Genomic DNA, 23,650 nt, shown 5'->3' with positions numbered 1-23,650 from the left:
CCGAACCAGGGACAGGAAGCGAAACATGGCAACGCAGCAAGAAAGGAGAGTTGTTGAAGCACTCTGCCAAGCTATTGCATGGGGGCGGTGTGTGTGTGTGTGTGTGTGTGTGTGTGTGTGTGTGTGTGTGTCGGTCGCAGTGTTTAAGTGTGTAGGAGGAGCACTGCTGGAGCAGAGCAAGGGCCCAGCTCATTCTCTCTTCAAGAGGGGCCAGCCACGTGCTTGCACAAAGCTCAGACGCATGCAAGGCATCAAAAGCGCAGCGCTCTCCTCCAACAAGTGGTATTCACAGGTACACTGTCTCTGAATATGGAGGTTTCTTTTTACCCAATAAGCCATGGCTTCCCCACGGTTCCCTCCCCAGCAACTCATAGCAACCTAGGAAGTTGCCCAGACCCATCTAGCCCAGTATTTTCAACTCTGACTGGCAGCAACAGTTCTCTATTGTTTCAGGCAGGAATTTTTCCATCTCCTCTTGGAGACGCTGCAGATTGAACCTGGGACCCTCTACGTCAGCCTTCCTCAACCTGGGGCGCTCCAGATGTGTTGGACTGCATCTCCCAGAATGCCCCAGCTGCAGTCCAACACATCTGGAGCGCCCCAGGTTGAGGAAGGCTGCTCTACGTGCAAAGCAACGGCTTTACGACTGAGCCACGCCCCCTCCCTTCTGAGCTACTAAATGCTGAAATAAACTCAAACTTGTAATGTGCTTTTAAACTACCACTCCCATAACCAAAGTTCACTGTGTGGTATACCATAAAAACATAAAATACAATCACTTAAACAAGGAATAAAAAAGTGCAGACTAAAACCCAAATTAAAACCAGCGCCAGGTTAAAATACGAAAAGCATCAAAAACAAAACAAAAAACCACAACAAGCATTTTTAAAGTGTCTGGGAGAATGGAAATGAGTTCAGTTGACACCACAACATAGGTGAGCCTCTCTAGGGAGAGTATTCCGTAAACCAGGTGCCACCACTGAAAAGTCTCTCTCTCTCTTTCATAGCCACCCGTTTAGAGACATGCTGCCTTACTGACAGACACACAGAGTACATTTACCCGGGGATTTTGTGCTTCCTGTTTCTTTGGCGTGATTGTTATGGGCTGCATTTCATGGGAGGAGAGGGGGAGTCACATGCTATAGATTGAATACTTCCCCTCCGTTCAGTTCCATTAAGACTGCGCCATCTAGAGATTTTTCCTGGCTATTACCACTTTGGTTCTTTTCAAACCGGGATTTCTAAAGGATTCTACAGGAGACATTCTGGTCACTGACAGCGTTATGTAATCAACCTGAAAATTTCCATCAGTGGCCAATCACGAGCATGCAATAAATCGCTTGTTCAGAAGAGCGCCAAAGTTGCTACTTTGCCCCCTTTTTAATCCCTTTTGGGATGCCTTGTTTGAGGTATTGCTAACGTGATCCTCCTCCTTCCTCAGGCTCTTTTAGAAGTTAAATCTCTGAATGAGTGGAAGGGCAGGTGGTCCTTGTCCTTTAAAGCTGCGCATGGGAACAGTCCCTGCACAGAGCCCACCATCTGCCATTGCACCCTTCTGCAACGGTTGATAACAAAACCTTGTTTTCCTATTACACATTTCACCAACAGAACAATTATTCTACGGCAGCCTTCCCCAACTTGATGCCCTCTGGATGTATTGGACTACAACTCCCATCATGCTACCAGTGTGGCCAGCGGCTCTTACGTCCATGGTGCAATTGCAGAGTAAATGAATCAAGCAGATAGGAGGATATTAAGAGCTTCCAATAATGCCTAATCATGGCATGGATGGGGCGGGGGGTCATGCAGAGACGCTGGGAACATTCCAGCTCTTATACTTTCAGAAAAGGACAACTCAAATGACCCAGGGGCTGGAGCAGCTACCCTACGAGGGACGGTTACAACAGCTGGGATTGTTCAGCTTGGAGAAACGGAGGCTGAAGGGAGACAGGATAGAGGTGGACAAAATTATGCAGGGTGTGAAGAAGGTGGATAGGGAGATATTTTTCTCCCTCTCTCAAAATAGTAGAACCCCATGGGGTCATCCCACGAAGCTGGTGGGTGGGAGATTCAGGACAGATAAAAGGAAGGACTTCTTCACACTGCACATAGTTAAATTATGGAACTCACCACCACAAGATGTAGTGATGGACCCCAATCTGGGTGGCTTTAAAAGGAGGTTAGAGAAATTCCTGGAGGAGAAGGCTGTCCATGGCTACTAGCCCTGATGGCTATGTGTTACTTCCAGGATGAGAGGCAGTAAGCCTATATATACCAGTTGCTGGGGAACATGGGTGGGAGGGTGCTGTTGCACTCCTGTCCCGCTTGTAGATTCCTAGTTGACAGATGGTTCGCCACTGTATGAACAGAATGCTGGATTAGCATTTTAAAGATGTTTTAATGTTTTAAAGAGGTTTTAATCGTGTATGGTATGTTTTTAATCAGTTTTTAATGTGTATTTTATATCATGTTTTTATACGGTTTGTTTTGTACTTTGAATGGTTTTAGGTTTTGTGAACCGCCCAGGGAGCTTCGGCTGTTGGGCGGTATATCAGCGATACTACGAACGAGAAGGATCTTGGAATTGTTGTAGATCACAAGCTGGATATGAGCCAACAGTGCGATATGGCTGCAAGAAAGGCCAATGCTATTTTGGGCTGCATTAATAGAAGTAGAGCTTCCAATTCGCACGAGGTACTAGTTCCTCTCTATTCGGCCCAGGTTAGGCCTCATCTAGAGTATTGCATCCAGTTCTGGGCTCCACAATTCAAGAAGGACGCAGACAAGCTGGAGCGTGTTCAGAGGAGGGCAACCAGGATGATCAGGGGTCTGGAAACAAAGCCCTATGAGGAGAGACTGAAAGAACTGGGTCTGTTTAGCCGGGAGAAGAGAAGATGGAGGGGAGACATGATAGCACTCCTCAAACACTTGAAACGTCAGAGGAGGGCCAGGATCTCTTCTCGATCCTCCCAGAGTGCAGGACACGGAATAACGGGCTCAAGTGACAGGAAGCCAGATTCCAGCTGGACATCAGGAAAAACTTCCTGACTGTTAGAGCAGTGCGACAATGGAATCAGTTACCTAGGGAGGTGGTGGGCTCTCCTACACTAGAGGCCTTCAAGAGGCAGCTGGACAACCACCTGTCAGGGATGCTTTAGGGTGGATTCCTGCATTGAGCAGGGGGTTGGACTCGATGGCCTTGTAGGCCCCTTCCAACTCTGTTATTCTATGATTCTATAAAAATGCAATTAATAATAATAATAATAATAATAATAATAATAATAATAATAATAATAATAGATGATCCCTTGGCCTGATTCTGCAGGGTTCCTCTTCTTATGTCCCTATTTTCATCTGTGAACGGTTGGGGGAAATGGGTTTCCTAGGGCTCTACCGTTTCCACCTTGCCGGGGCGGCCACAACAGGTCCACCCAGCCAACGTAACCGACGTCAACTGCGTCAGCTCTGGGTGCCTAGGAAATCAGGGGCATTTGCTTCCTGTTATTGTCCTGGGACTGCGTGCAGCAAGCAGCGGCCAGGTGTGCCCAAAGCAACGCTGTCATTAAGCGATACCATCTAAACGTGCTCATTACACACCTCTTTATCGCTCTTCCCTGGATGCTTTACCAAAAAGTGGAGCGCTTGTATAAATCCTGATAGGTGCCCGCCCACACGCTCCTCCTGGAGGACGAGATTACAGCGTGTCAGGACATAAAAGAGGCTTACTCAAGAATGATCCCGGCTCCTGGCGCGTTTTCTACGCATTTCTGCACACTGTTGGAGGGTGCCTGGTAGCCCAGGAGCAGGACAGGTGGCTGCTTCTCTTGGGTGGACAGTAGCTGTGCCTCATAGGCCAGTTGGCCCTCAACCAGATGCGTTGGACTACAACTCCCAGCGTCCCTGGGCAGAATGGTATGCTTTCTTGCAAACATGCTTTGATTTGCAGCTGGTGAGAAGAATGCGGGACCCTGTGTGTCAGGGACACGTTCAAAGAGAGGACTGTCCTCTGAAGCAGAGCACCTGGCCACCCTAGACTTAGCAGGTGAAGCTTTTCCTTGCATGGAGATAAAAGGATATGGAAAAGCCTCACCTGCTGAGTCTGTGTTTAGCAAGATGCAGGTAAGGCCTGCATCCTTTGCATGGGAGCACAAGCAATTTTTTAAAAAATAATATATTAAAATATAATAAGATCAAACAGTGGCCACTCCTCTGCATGTCTGGTGGTTGCTCCATTTCGCATAAATGGTCCTTCAGACATCCAGGTTTTGTTTAAAGCCCAAACCCTGCACTTCGATCTGGGCTCGGAAATCAACTGGAGCCAACGAAAATGGTACAACGTCATCGTGTTTTTCAGGTTGCAGAAGAATCTCCTGTCAAAGCTCTCGGTGCTGCATTTTGCACCAGCTGAAGTTCCTGAACTCTTTCCACTTGGGGCCCATATAGTAATTGAGTCGCTATACCAGGCAGGAAAGATATCATTCAAAGCTCAGAAGACAGCAGCAAGGGAAGGGGTCTTCTCGGTTGTGGCCCCCCCAGTTGTGGAACGATCTCCCTGCCGAGGTCTGCCTGGCATAAACGCTATCTTTTCGGTGCCCGGTCAAGACTTTGAGCTATCAGCCAAACCTAAAAAACATATCCGGGATCGATTAAAACTCATCACACATGCTGCTAAATGCCTGGGAAAAGAGAAATGAGTTTTAATCAATCCCGGATGTTGTTGTTTTTTAGGTTTGGCTGATTGCTCAAAGTTGTTTTTAGATGTATGTTGTCTTTGTCTACATTGTCTCTTGTACGTTTTTGTGGTTTTAAATTTTGTATCTTGTTTTTAATGTTTTAAATGTTTGTAAACTGCCCAGAGAGCTTCGGCTATGGGGCAGTATAGATATTATTGTTGTTATTATTGTTATTATTATTATTAATAATAATAATAATAATAATAATAATTAATTGTCCTTCGGTCTATTAGCAACAGTTCAAAAGGAGCCTCACCAGCAGGCTGTGTGCTACATGGCTACTAGCCTGCTCGTGCCCAGATGCGTGCGCACTGTGGAAAGGATGCAACCACCCCTTTCTCTCCGGGATTTAACTTCTAGAAAGTTGAACCCGGGAGAATGGCAGCCTGCCTTATACTAGGCCACCTGCCCCACCAGCTGGGTTTTGGCCATCAACGCCCATCAGCCCTGGCCAACGGCCAGGAATTCTGGGAGCTGTAGTCCAAAACGTTGGGGAAGGCTGAAACGTGGCAACGGTGTCTTCTGCAGTCTTCCTCCTTCCCACAGTAAACATTCTAACACGGCGTCACGAGGAGGCAGGACGAAGCCCAGATGAGACGTGGTGGTTCACGGGGGACCAGGAAAACAGGGCCTGTCCTATCAGAGCACATGGTGTCCTGGGGCCGACGGAGAGCCCGAGGCAGAGGGCCGTGTGAGCCCCGGCGTGTCTGCCGAGCCCTGCCCTGGCTCCCTGCACTTTCTCTTGCTTGCTCAATGGCCTCCTCGTTGACGCAACCCGCCGAGATTGGCAAGGGGCAGCCAGCAAAACGAGGAAGCGGTGCAAGCCGCCTTCTCTTCTCTTTCCTCCTAGAAACTCAAGGCAGCGGCTGGGTTCGCATCCCGCAGCTCACTTCCTGCGTAACACCCCACTAAGCCATCCGGCCCTTGATCTGGCTTCTCACAGCAGCCGAGAGAGACGTCGCAGAAGAGCACAGCGGGATTTTCCATTGGATGTTTCCTTGCCGCGTGTTGCATCTAACCCCATCCATCCATCAATCGTGTGCCACGTGGGGTCCCTGTGCTCTGGGGGTTGCGGGTGGGCTGAAGTTCATTGTGGGAGGAGATCTGTACATGCCCAGAAGCACACTGCCCTTAGAGCCTAAACTCCAAGGCCAAACCCTGGCAGGTTCTGGGTTGGAGTTCTAGAAGGATTCGGTTCAAACAAAGCCTACAGCTCCCAGCCCACTTCAAAAAAGAAGGACACGGAGGGTTCTCGTATGATGTTTTGATTCCAGGAAGCGAAGGGCTGGAAATAGCAAGATTGCTGGAATGCTGCCGTCTTGGTCAGAGAGCTGCCATTCGACCACCCTTGAGAACTTTGCCTTTATTCGGGATGCACTCGCTACTTAAGCAGTGCCTGTTTCCACCTTCAATAGACCTCAACTCTTAAAAGGCCGCCTTCTCCCCCAAAGCCTGCCCGGGTTCTAAGATATTTCTGGGAGCCCCTTCTCTTGCTCCCATCACCCTCAGAGGCACGTTTGGTGGGGGCGTGAGACAGGGCCTTCCTGGGGCCGCTCCCAGGCTCTAGAACTCCCTGCCGTGGGAGGCAAAGCCATGTCACTTCTATTCAAGCAGGCCTTTGGCCTGTTGCTGAAGGGGCTCTCTGGGGCTGGGTGTTCTATTTCTTTTATTGTTCAGTTTTTTAATTGTGCTTCTATTTGTTTTTATGAAAGTTTTAATTGTTTTAATCTCGGTTTTATTACTGTGAGCTGCCTCGAGCGCTGTTTCGGGGGGATGGAAAACCAGGCTATAAAAATAATAAAATAAATTCAGCAAAACGAAATACTCAGGCCAACCTGGGAATCCAGAATTGCTGAAGAATGCTGTGACAATCGAAACCTAGAACTAGATCACCTTCCAAGCTGTCTGGCATTCATTTTGTTTTGGGTGGGGTTTCAGTCCCTCTAAAGCAGGGGGATAGAATTGAAATTCTGTGGGGGGGTGGAGTAGGGGGAGGTGGATGACCCACCCACCCACCCACCCACCCTCCCAGCCCTCCCCAGACCTGATGATGAGGTCCGATGGGTCATTCTGGTGGCACAATTTGGACCCCGGGCCGGCGTTTTCCCTTCCATGGTCTAAAGAAACAGGGGATGCCCCTTGATCCATTTTTGTCCCTGGAGGTGTAGGCAGCTTCTGTGCCATAGACCACCTTTGACCAGCTGAGGCTGGTGTCTGTGCCAACTGCCACCCCATCCTCTGGTTATCTCCAGATCAGAGCTAGGAAGACTAGAGATGTGAAATTTCTGATAATGTTGAAGCTACGGGGTGGGGCAGGGCGTTAATTCTCCTTGTAAGTTATTTCTTCCATTCCTTATTAAACTGATTGATCTAATCTATCTTTTGCTGATAAATATTTAGGGATGCTTTAAGTCATGCTCAGTTTCCCATCATGTGACTAGAGTCACCGTATCATAATATGTGAAGACAATGTGCATTCTTGACAGTTTTATTCTATAGAGTACTGTGTTTCTGGGCCTGTTTTGGCTTTATGTTGCATCAGTCAATGAATGTAGTTCTAAAACCCACACGAGAGAGAAACACAGTAGATTATTTTGCCACTTCCACCACATGTGACAGAACAACATATAGGCTACCCACTTGTCTGTCTGTCATAATTTTTTTTAAAGAACTTTGAGGAACTTACTGCCACAGTTTTTAATAAAGTTCCCAATTAAACCTTACCATTAGGAAATGCTGCCTCAGATATAAAACCTTTAAAAAAACATTTATACCTAAAAGAAATTCAGTAGCTTGGTTCATATGGCATAGGCATGGGAGTGCGATCACCACTAGAAAGAACCTTTCAAAATGAACAAAAATTAAGATGTTTAAGGGAAATCATTTACAAAAGGGAATAAAATGTCACTCTTCAAATAATGGGTTGCAAATGTTTCAGGGACAACTTGCTGAAGTTTCTAAAATGTAGTTTATATAACTTGGTTTGCTCATAAAATTATCGTGTTTGGTATATTGCATTTAAACTAAGGTATGGTTTATTTCCTGAGCTTACTTTTAAAATCTAACATTTTAATGATAATTTTATGACCAAACCAAGTTTTAAATTTTATGTGCTAACCAGTGCTGATGGGAGTTGTAGTCCAAAACATCTGGAGAACCCTAAGTTGGCCAGCCCTGTCCTAAAGTAACAAATTGACTTTAGATCTGTAATGAGCAGTAAAAGAAATAAAGTATCGCTTCCCCCCCCCATTATCTCCAACATTTTCCTTTCCCCCTGAAACCCCACAAGAAAAAAAAATATTTTTCCATGGCTTTAAAACATCCAGAAATTTTCCACTCTAGGTGCGAATTGGGTATAATCAAATTCATATAATGGTGAATTTTCAGTAAATCTTCAATGAATACTTGGTGGATGTTTTGCAGCGGAATGCAACGTAGAGATACTTCAAATGGTAATGTTTATTTTAGATAGTCACAAAGTGAGCACACGTGTGGTGGCATCGTGTGGAACTCCCTGCCTCTGGAAGTCAGGCAGGTGCCAACTTTTCATTCCTTCCAGCGCCTCCTGAAAACATTATTGTTCCAGGAATCCTTCCCTTTATTTTGCAATTTTTTAAATGTACTTTTAATGTGTTTTTGTTCTTTTTATTATTTTATTTGTCCACTGCTCCGAAATTCTGAATGGGGAGCGGTAGATAAATATTGTAAATACATAAAATAAATAAAAATCCGCACAGCCACCTTGTGTTGGCCCGATTCAGGCTCATCCTTAGCACAAGGGATATATCTGGGGTTATTCCTAATTGTAATTATTTCTGCATTACTCTTCAGTATACTTTTCCTCCTAGACCATTTTCAGATGAGATGATACGAACGATCTCTTGAACCATAGAAACGTAGGAAGCTGCCTCATATCAAGTCCGTATAGCCCAGTAACGTCAACACTGACTGGCAGTAATGTCTTTCCAGGTTTTTAGGTAAGGTTTTTTCCAGCCCTACTTGGAGACGTCTGGCGTTGAAGCTGCAGCCTTCTACATGCAAATTAGATGCTCTACCACAAGTTACGGCCCCTGATCTTTCTCACCCAATTTGAGCCAGTTCAGGCAAGAAAGAACACGAAAGAGAAACTGAACGCACATTTCAATATGGTGGTTTGACAGTCGACATACATGCAGCAGTAGGCAGTATCTGAGAGCTGACAAGCAATGGTGTTAGTAAATGTACTATTTTTACTAAGTTTATTTAGTCAGATCAGGGAACACCCAATTGCATAGGTTAAAACACACACCAAATAATCTAATTTCAGATTGGGTCATTTAAATTAAGTATTTATATACAGCATGTTATGAACTTATCACGTACAAATATGAATATATACTCGCAGAAAATATCAGATTTAGTGCCTGAAATCTGAATTCAAGATCTAATTTGAATCTCGGAATCTGAAGTAAAAAATTGACATATTGGGCTCAACTGAGGTCAAACACAGATGACAACGTTCACATTTGACATTTCATTCCACGTTGAATTATCCCCAAATTTTTATTCCGGTTTGAGTTTCGTCAACTTTATACTGCCCAATAGCCGAAGCTCTCTGGGCAGTTCACAAAAATTAAAAACCATAATAAAACAACCAACTTAACTCTCTCTCCAAGTTTAAGACAGTTATAAACACTAGTTTCTTCTGGCAGGCCTATCCAGACGAATTTTGAACCTAAGGATTTTAAGATGTCCTGATTGTTATTTTAATGTTGTATCAGTATTATATGTTTTAAACAGTTTTATGCATTTTATTTATATTGTATTGTTGTATTTAATGTTGTTCCCTGCCTCGATCCAAAGGGAGAGGCAGGTAAGAAATAATAATAATTAATTATTATTATTATTAATAATAATAATAATAATAATAATAATAATAATAATAGAATGCTGCCAAACGAACTTGCCTAATCAATGAGGTCATTTTCAGGCATCCCACTCAGGGTAGGGGGGGGTGAGGAACCTTTGATGGCTGGGGAAAGGGCTTTTTTTGTGGGGACCCCATGACAGTATTTATTTATTTATTTATTACATTATAATATACATAAAGATATTGACTTTGTCCCAACCCTTCTAAGCTTTAGGGATCCGATTAAAATGATTTTTCTGTGAAATTAATGAACAGGGATGTGGATTTTAGAGCTGAGATGAATTTTATTGGGTTGGGTCCCATTGATTTCAGTGGGTCTACAAGTGTGAGTAAATCAAGATCCAGCCCATGACCTGATTTCCACACACACTCTGCCCAATATTTTTTTCTCGTTGTTGTTTTCTTCTGCCTATTTGGTTTTCATTTATGCTGATGCTCTTTAAAACGATTCTATAGTGTTTCTTTGTTGGAAACTGCTTTGTGAATACTCTAAAGAAATGCAATATATATAAATGAAGACATAAAATATTGCAGAAACCCAGTCTGGGGCTAGCCTCTAAGGGTTTCTTGATGTTGCTTTTGGGTTTTTTGTATTGCTGATGGACCAGGAGACAAATCATAGAATCCTAGAATAGCAGAGTTGGAAGGGGCCTCTAAGGCCATCAAGTCCAACCCCCTGCTCAGTGCAGGAATCCACCTTGAAAGCATACCTACGGCAAAGTCTTCTGTGTTCCAACAAATAGTTGGGTGGTGGGAGGGTTGGGGTGTCAATGTCGATACTTGAGAGAGCGCCTCTCCTTATATATGCCTGCCCGAGACCTTAGATGTGTTGGAGGAGCCCTTCTCCACATCCCACCAACGCAACATATACGCTTTGATGGGACAAGGGAGAGGGCCTTCTCTGTGGTAGCCCCCCGACTGTGGAACGCCCTCCCCTTGGAGGCCCGATTGGTGCCAACATTGACTGCATTTCGACGCCAAGTAAAAACACGGCTTTTTAACAAAGCCTTTGATGGTTAAACTCACTGGCACATTGTTTTAACTGCTTTAACTGCTTTTAAATTATATATTGTTTTAACTTGGTTCATGGTTTAATTTGTTTTTAACTGTGCATATTGTTTTACACTGTATTCTTTTATCTGTACGCCGCTTTGAGATCTTAATGATATAGGGTGGGATATAAATGTTTTAAACAAATAATAAATAAATGTCACAGTAGGACTTATTCAGAATTCCAAGGACTTATCCACAAACCCAAGGTTTTACAAAGTACCCTGTAAAGGCACCGGTTGCTTTGTGATGAAGACCTCAGCCCACCAGGGAGGCTTTTGAGGAGACCAACCAACTGCTCTATGCAACACTTATTCCACAGAGGTTCTACTCTTGTGCCATTTCCTGTTCGGGGTAATGGACGCCCAAGGCCAGTTGAAGAAAATGCCAGCCGCTAAAACGGAAATCACTTACCGTCCTGACCAGATAATTGTAGATGTTCCACTAGGTCACACCCAAAGACCCGGTCCTTGGCCGCTCCCTTCCGCCTCGCCCTTTGCCGAGCTTTCATGGCAAGTGACATGTGTGCCAGCGTCTGGGCTGGGCTGGGCTGTCACGGTCTCTCAACACTCCAAGCCCCTCGTCTCCTTCTGTCCCCAAGGCCACTTTGGGGTCATTGGGCCTAGAACGAGACCTTTTGACAGTGGAGGCCCCAGCCCCAGCCTTCAGCAGCAGGCACCACTCACTGACCCACTGCCGCGGAGATCTTCTGCTTCCTTAAATCCATGGCTGGTCTTCGTAACATCAGGTCTTCATTCCCAGGAACTTCATAAAAGCTGAGGTGGTTCTCCAGCACCTGAGCTGCCTAGGAAAGACCCCAACGTTCCCAGGTTCTACGTGACGGGCGGTGGGAGAGTCTTGACCGGCGTCAATGCAAAGAAATGTACAATTGGCGAGGGAGAAAAACCTGCCGAGGCCCCGGGGCCTGAAGTGGAGGGGGGAAATCGTTACACTTCTGTTCTCACTCAGAGCCCAACAGGAAGTGAGTTCAGCTTTGCCTTCAAACCCGACTTCCCGTACAGAGCATCTTTGAAACCACAAAGAACAAGCTAAGTATTGCACATACAACCCTCTCTCTCTCTCTCCATCTTTCTTCTTTCTGTTACACACGCGTACGCACACATTTGCGGATAGATGCATGGATTTAATGATTTATGTCGCATGACTACAAATCTACCTTAGCGATCCAATTACTTGTTTTTCATCATCCAAGTTGAATCCAATCAAGAATTGTGTGAAGTCCACCAGAAGAACTGATCTAGATTTCTGGCCTGTAACCAGATCTGTTGTGGTGACGGTTCTAAAGAGGCAGAAAAATCATTGCAGAGAACAGCAAGAACCTCAATACTAGCGGCCTTAATACACTTACGGTGACTCAAGGCTGCAATCCTACACACAGTTGCGTGGGAGCAAGTCCCATTGAACTCAATGATTTCTAAGTAGACAGGCATAGGGCATAGGATTGCACTGCAATTGCATCAGTTATTAATAAGGTAAAATTTAGTTTTGTAAAAACTAAGAGCCCAAACCTTGCCTCAATATCTTTGCATTCATTGGCTGCTGGAACATAGAATCATAAAATAGCAGAGTTGGAAGGGGCCTACAAGGCCATCGAGTCCAACCCCCTGCTCAATGCAGGAATCCACCCTAAAGCATCCCTGACAGATGCTTGTCCAGCTGCCTCTTGAAGGCCTCTAGTGTGGGAGAGCCCACCACTTCCCTAGGTAACTGATTCCATTGTCGTACTGCTCTAACAGTCAGGAAGTTTTTCCTGATATCCAGCCGGAATCTGGCTTCCTTTAACTTGAGCCCATTATTCCGTGTCCTGCACTCTGGGAGGATCAAGAAGAGATCCTGGCCCTCCTCTGTGTGACAACCTTTTAAGTATTTGAAGAGTGCTATCATGTCTTCCCTCAATCTTCTCTTCTCCCGGCTAAACATGACCAGTTCTTTCAGTCTCTCTTCATAGGGCTTTGTTTCCAGACCCCTGATCATCCTGGTTGCCCTCCTCTGAACACGCTCCAGCTTGTCTGCGTCCTTCTTGAATTGTGGAGCCCAGAACTGGACGCAATACTCTAGATGAGGCCTAACCAGGGCTGAATAGAGAGGAACCAGGACCTCACGTGATTTGGAAGCTATGCTTCTATTAATGAAGCCCAAAATAGCATTGGCCTTTCTTGCAGCCATATCGCACTGTTGGCTCATGTTCAGCTTGTGATCTACAACAACTCCAAGATCCTTCTCGTTTGTACTACTTCTGAGTTGGACATTGAACCATGCCGTCTGAACCCAGGACATTTTCTGCAGGGTGGCTTGTTAACCATGCAGCTGTGGCTTGTTAATCACACCGAACATTGCAACACACCACACCATGGGGTCTCAAGGTGGCTTGTTGGAGAAAAATAAGCCAGAAGCCTGGGTGAAGACGTCCTTCCTTTTATCTGCCCTGAACCTCCCACCAATCAGCTTGACGGGATGACCCCCTTGGGTTCTAGTGTTATGGGAAGAGGGAGGAAAATGTCTCCCTATCACTTCTCTGTTCTCTTACACCAGGTCAACTCGGTGCCCTGTCGATGTATGGGAGCACAACCACGTTTCTCGTCATGAACTGTAGCCCAACGCATCTGGAGGGGAACGTGTGTTTTTTTCTTCCTAGAGAGGGACGATCTGTTTTGTCTATGGAAACCGCAAAAGGGCACCGTTGACAGGTGATGATGCAGCAGTGGAATTCATGGTCAGGCAGGTGGAGGAGCCGTTGATGGAGTGACAGGCGATGACGCTGAAAATGATGTTTTCTCCAGCAACAGCAGCAGTGGCCATGGAGATGAAGGGCAGAATTAGGCTTGCTGATATAATAATAGGCCTCTCACCAATTAAAGAGCGCTTAAGAACTTCAGAAGAGCCATCTGGATCAAACCACATGTCCGTCTAGTCCAGCATTCTGTTCACACAATGGCCAACCAGCTGTTGACCAGGAACCCACAAGCAGGACATGGTGCAACAGCACCCTCCCGCCCATGTTCCCCAGCAAGTGGTGCACACAGGCAAGTTGCCTCTATCCATGTCGAGCTATCCACCACGTCTCCAGCCCTGAGGCAGGAACTGTTGATAGCCTGCAATATCCCAACAATGTGTCTCAAAGGGAGCGAAGATGGCCCAAGGAGACAGAGGGGATGGGCAGAGAGGACTCACCCCGCTAGAGAGCGAGAGGGGGCAGGAGCGTGAGACTGAAAGAGGTGTGCACAGAACCAAATGTCTCTCTGAACAAACCCTATGGCTCTCGTGTCCTCACTAGAAACCTCATGGGAAAGCAGCATCTCTTGGGTTACTTGAACCTCCACTTCTCCACAGCCTGTATATGTGTGTAAATAAATGATACATCACAAAAAACCCATTAGCCTTCCGTACCACCTGCTAAGGAAACGAAACCCTGGGGTTGTCCAAATGGCCGTTTACACCGCCATAAATGCGCACTTTAGAATTTTCAGACAGATGACGCAGCCGCAAATGCGAAGGCATCCAGGGGTAAACCCTGGAAAATCCGCTCCAAAAAAGTTGGGCATTTACCCTGACTTTTTTGGCAGCGGAGGCAGCTCCGTGGCTGTAAAAAAGCAAAATAAAAAACCCCATAAAAACGGGGGGGGGAGGGGAACAGTGCTGTTCCTCCCCCGCCCTTTTTTATTTTATGCTCTAAATCTGCGGAGCTCCGCAGAAACAAATATACATTTGGGAGGACCGGGCAACCGCCAATCTGAATATGCAGAGCTCTGCAGAGTGGGCTGTTTAATTTTTTTTAAAATGGGGTCCCGTTCTTTCCCTCCCTCCCCCCCTGGTTTCTCATAGCAAGACTTTTCAAGAGGCACCGGGGAGGAAAATTCACACTTGCCTTCCTTCCTGTGCAGATGCCTGGAAGGAAGGCAAATGCGGGTGCAAGGCACCTCCGGGCACCAAAGTGCCTCTGTATAGATGGGGGCCCTGCCTAACATTCACACCCGCTGGAGTTCTATGGCTCAGAGAAGTGGGGTGCAAGAGTGTAACAGCAAGGTCGCATATTATGGGAGGGTTATGTCTTATTCAGCCAAAAAAAAAACACCTCTTGTTTTGGGTCTATTGGATGCCACAACACCTCTTTAATAATGGTTTTTCTAACCTGGCTCGTTGTTGGAGTTGTCATACAGTTAAGACTTCTTTTATTCATATGTTTTGGAAATGTCCATAAGTGGCCTCCTTTTGGGAGGAAGTCATTATACGGATAAACTTTAGTATTTACTGATGTACATGTACTCTAAAAGATGTACCTGCTTCTTGGAAAGTAACACCTAGTCATGGATTTCTACAAGATGTAGTGATGGCCACCAATCTGGATGGCTTTAAAAGGGGGTTGGATAAATTCCTGGAGGTGAAGGCTATCCATGGCTACTAGCCCTGATGGTTGTGTGCTATCTCCAGTATCCGAGGCAATAAGCCTGTGTGCACCAATTGCTGGGGAACATGGGTGGGAGGGTGCTGTTGCACTCATGTCCTGCTTTGTGGGCCCCTGGTTGACCACTGTGTGAACAGACAGCTGGACTAGATGGACCCTCGGGTCTGATCCAGCAGGGCACTTCTTACATTCTTAAGATATTTTGCACCCTCTTGACTGCAGTGGATTGAAGACCTAACCACAGTGGCAACGTTTGAAAGATGCAGGCGCCATTCACGAATTTGGACATTTAGGCCATAGCTAGACCTAAGGTTTATCCCAGGATTGTCCCAGGGTCAAACCTGTTCATCTAAGTGCCACACAGGGCATCCAATGCTCAGGCAGGGACGAACCTGGGATGATCCTGGGATAAACCTTAGGTCTAGCAACAGCCTTAGTCTGGCTTTATTGAAGTCTATGTATAATTTACTCCTTCTTCCTTTTTTAGAATGTTGTAATATTTGAAATTGAGGACTTTAAAGAATATAGTTATACTTGCATTTTGTTGTTGTCAGTTTGTCTTGTGTTGAAACTTATAATAAAAATTGATAATAAATATATTTAACCAAAGAATGTAGGAATCGATCAACAGCAGAGTCCTGGGGTGCCCAAAGGTGCAATTTATTTACAAAATCAGCAGTGCATGTAACACCAGGCAAGGCCCACCCCCAACTCACTTTCTATACACAGAAAGACACTTGTGTAGTAGTATATATATACAGATGTACACACAGAGACACACACACAGTCACAGACATTGCTAGGAGTTCTATATACATGGACATTTACAGATCGTACAAAGACCTTGGGGACTCCAGGAGCAAACAACACAGCCTGTTCCTAAACGTCTTGGAATTTAAAAAAGGAAAGGAAAAAGGGAGACATTACAAAATAATAATACAGTTGAAAGGATGTAGAAGTCTGGAGCCAGACAGAGTAATTTCTGAAGTGTAAGGGGTGTGGGAAAAATGCATCCTTTTCAAGCAGGCCAGAGGGAGAAGGCTTGGGCATGGTCTTGCTGATGCAAGCAAATCATAGCAAAAGTTTGGTATCACCTAAATTACATGTCTTGCTACGAGGTAGATCAAGATGTCTAGCAACTTGACTGCTGAGTCTGAGCTCCCAGGGTTCATTAAAACCTCTACGCCGCTTCTCTAGGCAACGTGTCAGCTTGGCCGAAATTGGCACGAGGGCTTTACAGCTTGTCCCTGATTAAAGAAATCTTAGTTGATTTAAGGCTGCGATCCTAAACCCACTTACTCAGGAGTAAGCCCAAGTAAACCTGCATAGGATTGCACTGCGAAAGACCATAGGCTTGCTTAGGAATGTAGTGCTGAACGCCAAAGGCTTTATCTCTGCATTCTTTTTGATGATGCACAGATGTGGTGGAGCAGATGCTATCTTGAAAGAGGCATGACCTCACGCCTGTGGGGGAAAGAAGGGCAAATGCCTCTTCAGAGACAATGTTACAAAAGCAATTAGCAATTTAAAAACGAAAGGAAAGACCACCCAATTAGGCGGGAGCACCTAAATGGCTCCAAAGGGTTTAAAATCAATTAGTCAACAAAACATTACAAGCCTTGTTGTTAGGAAGAGAAATGAGGTACTAATTGTAGATTACTCTTTACATGGGATGTGCTGCACCACTCATGTAGGAAGAGGAGAAATCAGCAGGTATGGAAGAACCACAGAACACGGCTTTTGCAGAATCTTTTTGTGGGGGAGACTTCTAAGGATGAGGTACACACACCCCTCCAAAAATAGCCCAGTGAGGAATGAAGATGCTCAGTAGCCACCAAAAGCTACCCGTTTGGAAGATAGAAGAGCATACGGAATGGTGTCCTGGAGAAGGGCGTGGGTGTTGTTGTTTTAAGGGCTGTGCAGCACTTTGGGTCCGGCTCTAAATCCCGAGGTGAGGCAGGCCGATTTCACCCGCTTCGGTCTGAATCTGGATCAGACCAAAGTGGTCCAGATCAGGTCAGCACTGAGTCTAGCTGAAGTGGTCTGGATCAGGTCAGATTGGGTCTAAAGCGCTTCAGACTGCTCCGGGACGATGCTAAGCCACTGCCCCCACCTGCCCATGGGACTTACCTGACTTGTCTGGAAATGGCCCTTTACAGCCGCCGTAGTTTTCAACATTCGATCTGGGAAAAGACAGAGCCACCATCTTCCTTAAAAATGGTGGCAATCACAGAGGCCATATGGTGCCGGGTGCAAGCAAAAGAGTCAGGAAAGGCCCACAGGCGGGTGGGGTCAGCATCTCGCCAGGTTTGGGGGCAAGCGAGGAGAGTGAGTCTGATGGATTCCTGGTTGGCCTCACGCCCAGGAAACTGCAACATCTGACCCACTCCGGATGTCTGGATCTTGGTGTCACACATAAATCGGGCCGAGGCAGATCAGGACCAATTTAGAAGCTTTGAATCAGCCTCGGAGGCACAGCCCTAGTTTAAAAAACCACAACTAAATTTGTAGTGTAAACCTGGGATGCTTGCAGACAGCAGGTTCCTAGTGCTTCCAACCAGAAGACTTTGTGCAGCTTTTTCTCCCTAACAGATTTTCTTCAATAAGAAAGAAAACGGTAGAAAAGGTGGGGAAATACGGGTGGGTTGGGGGTGGAAGATGATGACGTCTGGATCCCCAGAACAATTCCGTGAATGAGACAAGAAGATGGCATGATTAAAAAAAAGAAGAGAAAGAAAGAAAGAAAACTCATCTGGAAGTATCCTTGGTTGTCACCCATATTTTACGTGGTCCCTACCATCCTTTGGAGAAAAGTGGAAGACTGGATGGATGGTTGGATACATAAGATTAGTCATAGAGAGTTTCAAAGAAATAGACAGACATATACAAAGGTACATATTAGGATCTCCCCTATTCTTTCTTTGTTCTTAAGCTTTTGATAAAGTTCACTCACATCTTCCTGGTTATTTGTGCAAGAAAGCCCCAGTTTAGGGGTGCAGACGGGGAGTTCCTCACCAAAATTAGCTTCTGACCTTTGTCCTGGCTCAAATTAAGACCTTCCTGTAGGAAAGAATTATGAGGAAGTGACATGTTATAAGGACATGGTCACCCAGACAGAGACCAGATGGGATACAAATCTACATCAACTGGAATAACCAACCTTTTCCAAATAAGTGCACTTAGTTATGTGAATGAGCAGTGACCCTTTGGTCCACCAGAGAAAACATCTGTTCATCCAGGTAGATCTGCAAGTAGATCATAAGCAAATGGAATTCCTTCGTTGTGGCATGGAGACAGGAAAGGAATTGTAATACCGTTCTGTCCTACAGAACTTTGGATGAGTCTCTGACCCCCATAAGTGATGCCAATGAACCATGGCTGGGCCTCTATTGCTAGTTTTGTGGTCTCGCATAATTATTTATTTATTTATTTATTTATTTATTTATTTATTTATTTATTTATTTATTTCATTTCTATACCGCCCAATAGCCGGAGCTCTCTGGGTGGTTCACAAAAATTAATAATCCTCAGCTTGCAGGATTGCCAAATCTCAGAGTCTGAATTTCCTGACATTTGGGGGGCTTAGCTTTAGGGGATGGAGAAAAACATCAGATCGAAGGGACAGAAGGTAGTGAGCTCTCCCATACGAGAGGCCTTCAAGAGGCTGCTGGACAGAGATGTTTGAAGGTGGATTCCTGCATTAAGCGGGGGGTTGGACTCGGTGGCCTTAGAGGCCCCTTCCAACTCTGCAATTCTAAGATTCTATGAATCAAGAGGACAGGCAGGCAATTTATCTTCTTAGGTTAAGGATCTTTGCTATTAGTTCCATCACATGTCTGTGAGGCTCTATTCTGACTCCTCACACTCCTCCCCTGACCCTATAAGTGCCATCTTCTGCCCCTATCTCAGGAGATCCCACCTACTCTGCCAGCTCCCAAACCTCACCGCTGTGCTGTGGGGCCCTGGGCCTCAGGAGATCCGTGGCTACTGTGCCAATTTCGAGTTCCCTTTTCAAGTAAGAGCTGCCTTTCAGGATATAAAAAATAGCTGCAACAAGTCACGAACAAGCAACACCGTACTGACACACAACATTTAAAAACTTATATAGCTAACGTTTGCAGGCCTCGGACCTTTGTGTGGGAACACCACAGGGACGGATTTGGTGGAGGTGTCGAAATTAAAAGCGGCCTAGAAATAATTTGAGATAGAAAGAGAGATGGGAGATGGTTAGGGCTTCCAGCCCTTCTAGTGGGGTTTGGGATTTGTGCCCATCCCGAAACAGCACAAGCAGAAGGCGAGGAGCCAGTGCCGCGACATGCCCAGTGGCTGGCTGGTGGGAAAGCTGAGGGTCCTGTGAATATAATACGGAACTGTGGGCCACAATTCCCTGACCGCAAAAAAGGGGAGCCATCAGAAAAATGGCAAGTCTTTCTAACCATCCTTTTAGTAGAAGGAAAGACACAATCTTGTCTTGCTTCAACACTAGCCTTTTTCTCTGGAATTGTCATCCTTGGTTCGCTCATTTTCTACGGGGAAATCACAGAACGTCAATTTTTTGTACCCTAGTGTTTCCTGCATTGTCCTCACGTGGTTTTCTCAGACCCAGTTTGTGCTAATTTGTTGGTACTGTGATCAATGAACACTCCAGACTGCCTACTGTGGACAGGCAAAGCACAATTGGGGCTTTTAAGTGCTGTTAAGGGCAATTGCTCCTTTAATCAAAACTCTCCTGTTTGGAGATACAGTCTGTTTTATTGCTTCCTGTTCAGCGTGGCTTTGGTCAGATTTATTACATTAATAGCCTGTCTTTCCTCCAAAGAGCTCAGGGTGGCACAAACGGTTCCCCTCCTCCGTTTTAACAGCTATATGAAGTAGGGTGACAGACACTGCCTGGCCCAGGGTCCCCCTGTCATCATCAGTACTGGACGGAGATTTGAACCCAGATCTTTCTGGTCCTGGTCTGACACTCCTACCCCCAAGCTTTTTGAGCTGGTGGGCACATTTGTAATTGGGGGTGTCACAGGCACTCTTACAAAATGGCTGTCACGGGGGCTTGTGCATTCACAAAATGGCTGCCACGGTGGGTGTGGCCAACCACAAAACACCTGTTTTCTAGACGGCAAACTGGTGAAGTTAAAAGAACAGTAACTTGTCCAAGAACATTACAAGGTAAAAAGTAGGGGCTGAGCTCAGCAGAATACTCAACCCCACGAAGAAAAATCAGGCAAAAACACACGACACAACAACTAAAAACCTCTAGGTCAAACACACACACACACACACATGAAACCTAGGCAAAACACACACTACACTAAAACAAATGAGGTGACCCACTTACCCCAAAACACCCCCTTACACACATACCTAGCTTATTTCCCCCCCCTCTTTTTCTGGGGGGTTCAAAACCAAGCGCCGGACTGCAGCCCCCCTCTATTATTTCTATTTTCTAAGAATGCCTCTAGGATTCATGTGGGTCAAGATGGCGCTGGAGCCATCTTGCAATATGCCAGCCTCTCAATTACACATTTTTAAAAAAATTAAATTAAAAAAATAAATAATAGAAGGGTCAGGGAGCCTGGCAAGCACTAAAGGAGGTGTCCATGTTAGGGGCACCAGGACTGCACCATTGTTCCCTGGGGTGGGGCAGGGGATTCATTGCCCCCAAGTCCTATTTGTGCGTTTCCTGGAAGCACTCTGGGGAAACAAGACGGTTGACTAGGTGGGCTGAACCAGCAGGGCTCTTGTGATATTCTTCCGCTATTATTAATTCGTTCTTTTATAGTGAAACAATCCCCTGACCATGCAGAACAGGAAGCAATGACACGGACAGAATCTGTAAGACGGAAGCTTTTAATTAACACTGCTGGGGACCCTTTAATAAACAGGGCCGTGTTTGAGAATGATGTTGGCCATGAGAAACTGCCTCTATTTTAATCCAACTTCCAGATAATCATGGGAACGCAACACTATGGGCTCTAGCCTGGGAGCAGTGGAGGCTGGTGACTCCAATGTCAGTGGGGTGGTGAATCCACTCTGAGTTTCAGTCAGAACTAAGAACTCTAAAGGAGCTATGCAAGGTGTAGAGGTTGGAGAGTTCCTTTAGAGTTGTGATGGGTTCTGACTGAAACCCAAAGTGGATTCACCACCCTTCTGACATCAGAGTCACCAGCCTCCACTGCATGCAAGGAACCCTAGTTGACTACCACCAGGGTGACCCTATGAAAAGGAGGACCAGGCTACTGTATCTTTAACAGTTGCACAGAAAAGGGAATTTCAGCAGGTGTCATTTGTATGCATGCAGCACCTGGTGAAATTCCCTCTTCATCACAACAGTTAAAGCTGCAGGAGCTATTCTGCAGCTATACTGTGACCATATTTAAAGGAGGGCAGGGCATCTGCAGCTTTAACTGTTGTGATGAAGAGGGAATTTCACCAGGTTCTCCATATATACAAATGACACCTGCTGAAATTCCCTTTTCAATACAATCGTTAAAGATACAGGAGCCCTGTCCTCCTTTTCATAGAGTCACCCTAACTACCACTTTATTCTCTGCACATGAACATCTTTGCTAGGGCAAGTCGGTCCTAATGAACCACTGGAATCAACTCATGCCTGAGGAACCAACCGCGTAACGGAGGCACCCTCGGCTTGGGTTTGCTACTGCAAAAACTCTCATAGACCTATCGCCTGAGTCACCTTGAAATCCTGTTTACTAACATAAAATGGCAAATCCTTTTTGCTAACAAAAAATGATTCCGAGGCAGTTTCTGCCAGTTCCATGTGCACAGAGTCAGAGATACATGAGATATTTGGGGTGGGTGGGTGTATTTTTGCATGGAGTGGTGACTGGCCCACTGCAAACTATGTTCGTCCCTGGTTTTAGGAGCGCCAGCTGACACATCCTCACCACTTACATTTTCCACGACTGTTCAAAGCACTTCACATACATTACTTCGTAATCCATATAACAACCCAGTAAGGCAGGTCAGTATTATTATCCTCACACTGCAGACGGAGAAGACTGAGGCTGAGAGAGGTGGAGGGGAGGTTGTCTTCTTAATACCATCTCGGGCAGATTCCCTCATCTGTCGTCCCGTCACTTAGTCATGCTGCTCTCCAGGGATGACTCCAGGGACCACTGGCTTTGTGTGAATGGGCCCAGCTCAGATCTGGCAGCCTTCATATCGCTTCACAGGCCAGCAAACACACAGCGCTTTCCCCCCAAGAAGCGATTCACACCTTTGGCTCGAGTCATTGCGTGATAAGAGATGCAACGGCCGTCTCACCACCACCACCCACCCGCCCTCGCAACGTCAGCTTCCGTGCAAAAAGAAGCCGGCTGACATATTCAGTAGCAACCCTTTGCAAGTAGGGCACTCCAGAGATGGACAACCTGAGAGACGAGAGGTACATTGCACAAAAATCCGAGCATTCTACGCACGTTACATGGCGGATATATAAAGGGCAGGGAGGCCGCGACGATTCCCTCTTCCCAGTCTTTCTACTCAAGATACAGGGCTAAATCATGAAATCTGCCCCCATCGCCCCGCGTTCCCCGTCCTTGCTGTATCACCGGGACGCAGATTCCTCCTGTGTGGTCTCCTCGCTTGAGAAATAGCCAGATTTCCTCGCGTGCAGCTGGTAGCAATGGCAGAAAGGTGGCTTTTAAGCCTGTACGGTCTGTGTGTGTGTGTGTGGAATTGTTGATGTGAACTTCAACTCCAGTGGGTCCGCGGAGGTGCAATCCACCCTTCGCAGTCCTGGCAGTGGGACTGAAATGGCTTCCCTCTGGGCTGGGCTGGGGGGGAGTTGGATTTGTCAACTTGGGCCCCTTTCGCAGACCAAACCGTCGGGCCTGTGTCGCGTCATTTCCTTTGGGGGGTGGGGGGTGGCGGCAAAACGTGTGTGCCATCGCAATCTCTTGCACACAGGGATCAGGACAACCATGAGGAAGGGCGACCCAGAGTGAGAGCCCAGCATCCTGCTCACAGGCGACTCCTACACACCAGACCCCTAGCGGCGTGGGGGCCCGGCCTGCCTCCCGCATCCAATCCGTGGCTCCGAGACCTATCATCCCTGGGGGCCTGTGGTTGCTCCATTGCTTCCAGGTCCCAAGAACACCCTCAATCGGGTCTCTCTCACACACCAGAACTTTCCTTTCCCTGTAAAGTTAATGATAATAATGAGGGGGGGGTGGACTTACAGGTCTTTGTCTTTGCCTGTTAGCTTCTGTAAGGCTTTTTGGCGTTTCTGTCCTTAACCACCGAGGGCTACAAACTTTAATTAATTAATTAATAATACTAATAATTTAAAAAGAAGAAGGAGGAGAAGAAGGAGAAGCAGCAGCAGCAAGAGTTCCATGGTTGTGTCCCTGAGCCAAGACAAACGGCCTTGCGACTCACGGGAGTCCCGCGCCAACGGCATCTTCAGAATCACGTGTCCTGAAGGCTCCGTCCACGGCCTCAAAAGATGTAAAAACGTAGAGACAAAAACCACACCCACGAAACACCGGCCAGGCCTTGCGATCGTCCCAC

At 46.3% G+C, this 23,650-nt stretch overlaps 1 protein-coding gene across 2 annotated transcripts in view; it reads right to left on the bottom strand.

Moving 5' to 3' along the window:
• The window catches only part of ARHGAP30 (Rho GTPase activating protein 30), a 37,058-nt gene extending 25,843 nt beyond the window's left edge, over nucleotides 1–11,215 (bottom strand). For both annotated transcript variants that reach the window (XM_063146100.1, XM_063146101.1), the window contains exon 1: nucleotides 11,107–11,215. In XM_063146100.1, the coding sequence (XP_063002170.1) occupies nucleotides 11,107–11,215 (109 nt within the window). The remainder of the gene's footprint in view (nucleotides 1–11,106) is intronic.
• Nucleotides 11,216–23,650: the final 12,435 nt, after the last annotated feature.

Source organism: Elgaria multicarinata, chromosome 21, assembly GCF_023053635.1.
Source record: "Elgaria multicarinata webbii isolate HBS135686 ecotype San Diego chromosome 21, rElgMul1.1.pri, whole genome shotgun sequence".
NCBI lineage: Eukaryota > Metazoa > Chordata > Lepidosauria > Squamata > Anguidae > Elgaria > Elgaria multicarinata.
The sequence above is the reverse complement of the archived record's forward strand: the minus strand, read 5'-3'. Positions and strand labels throughout refer to the sequence as shown.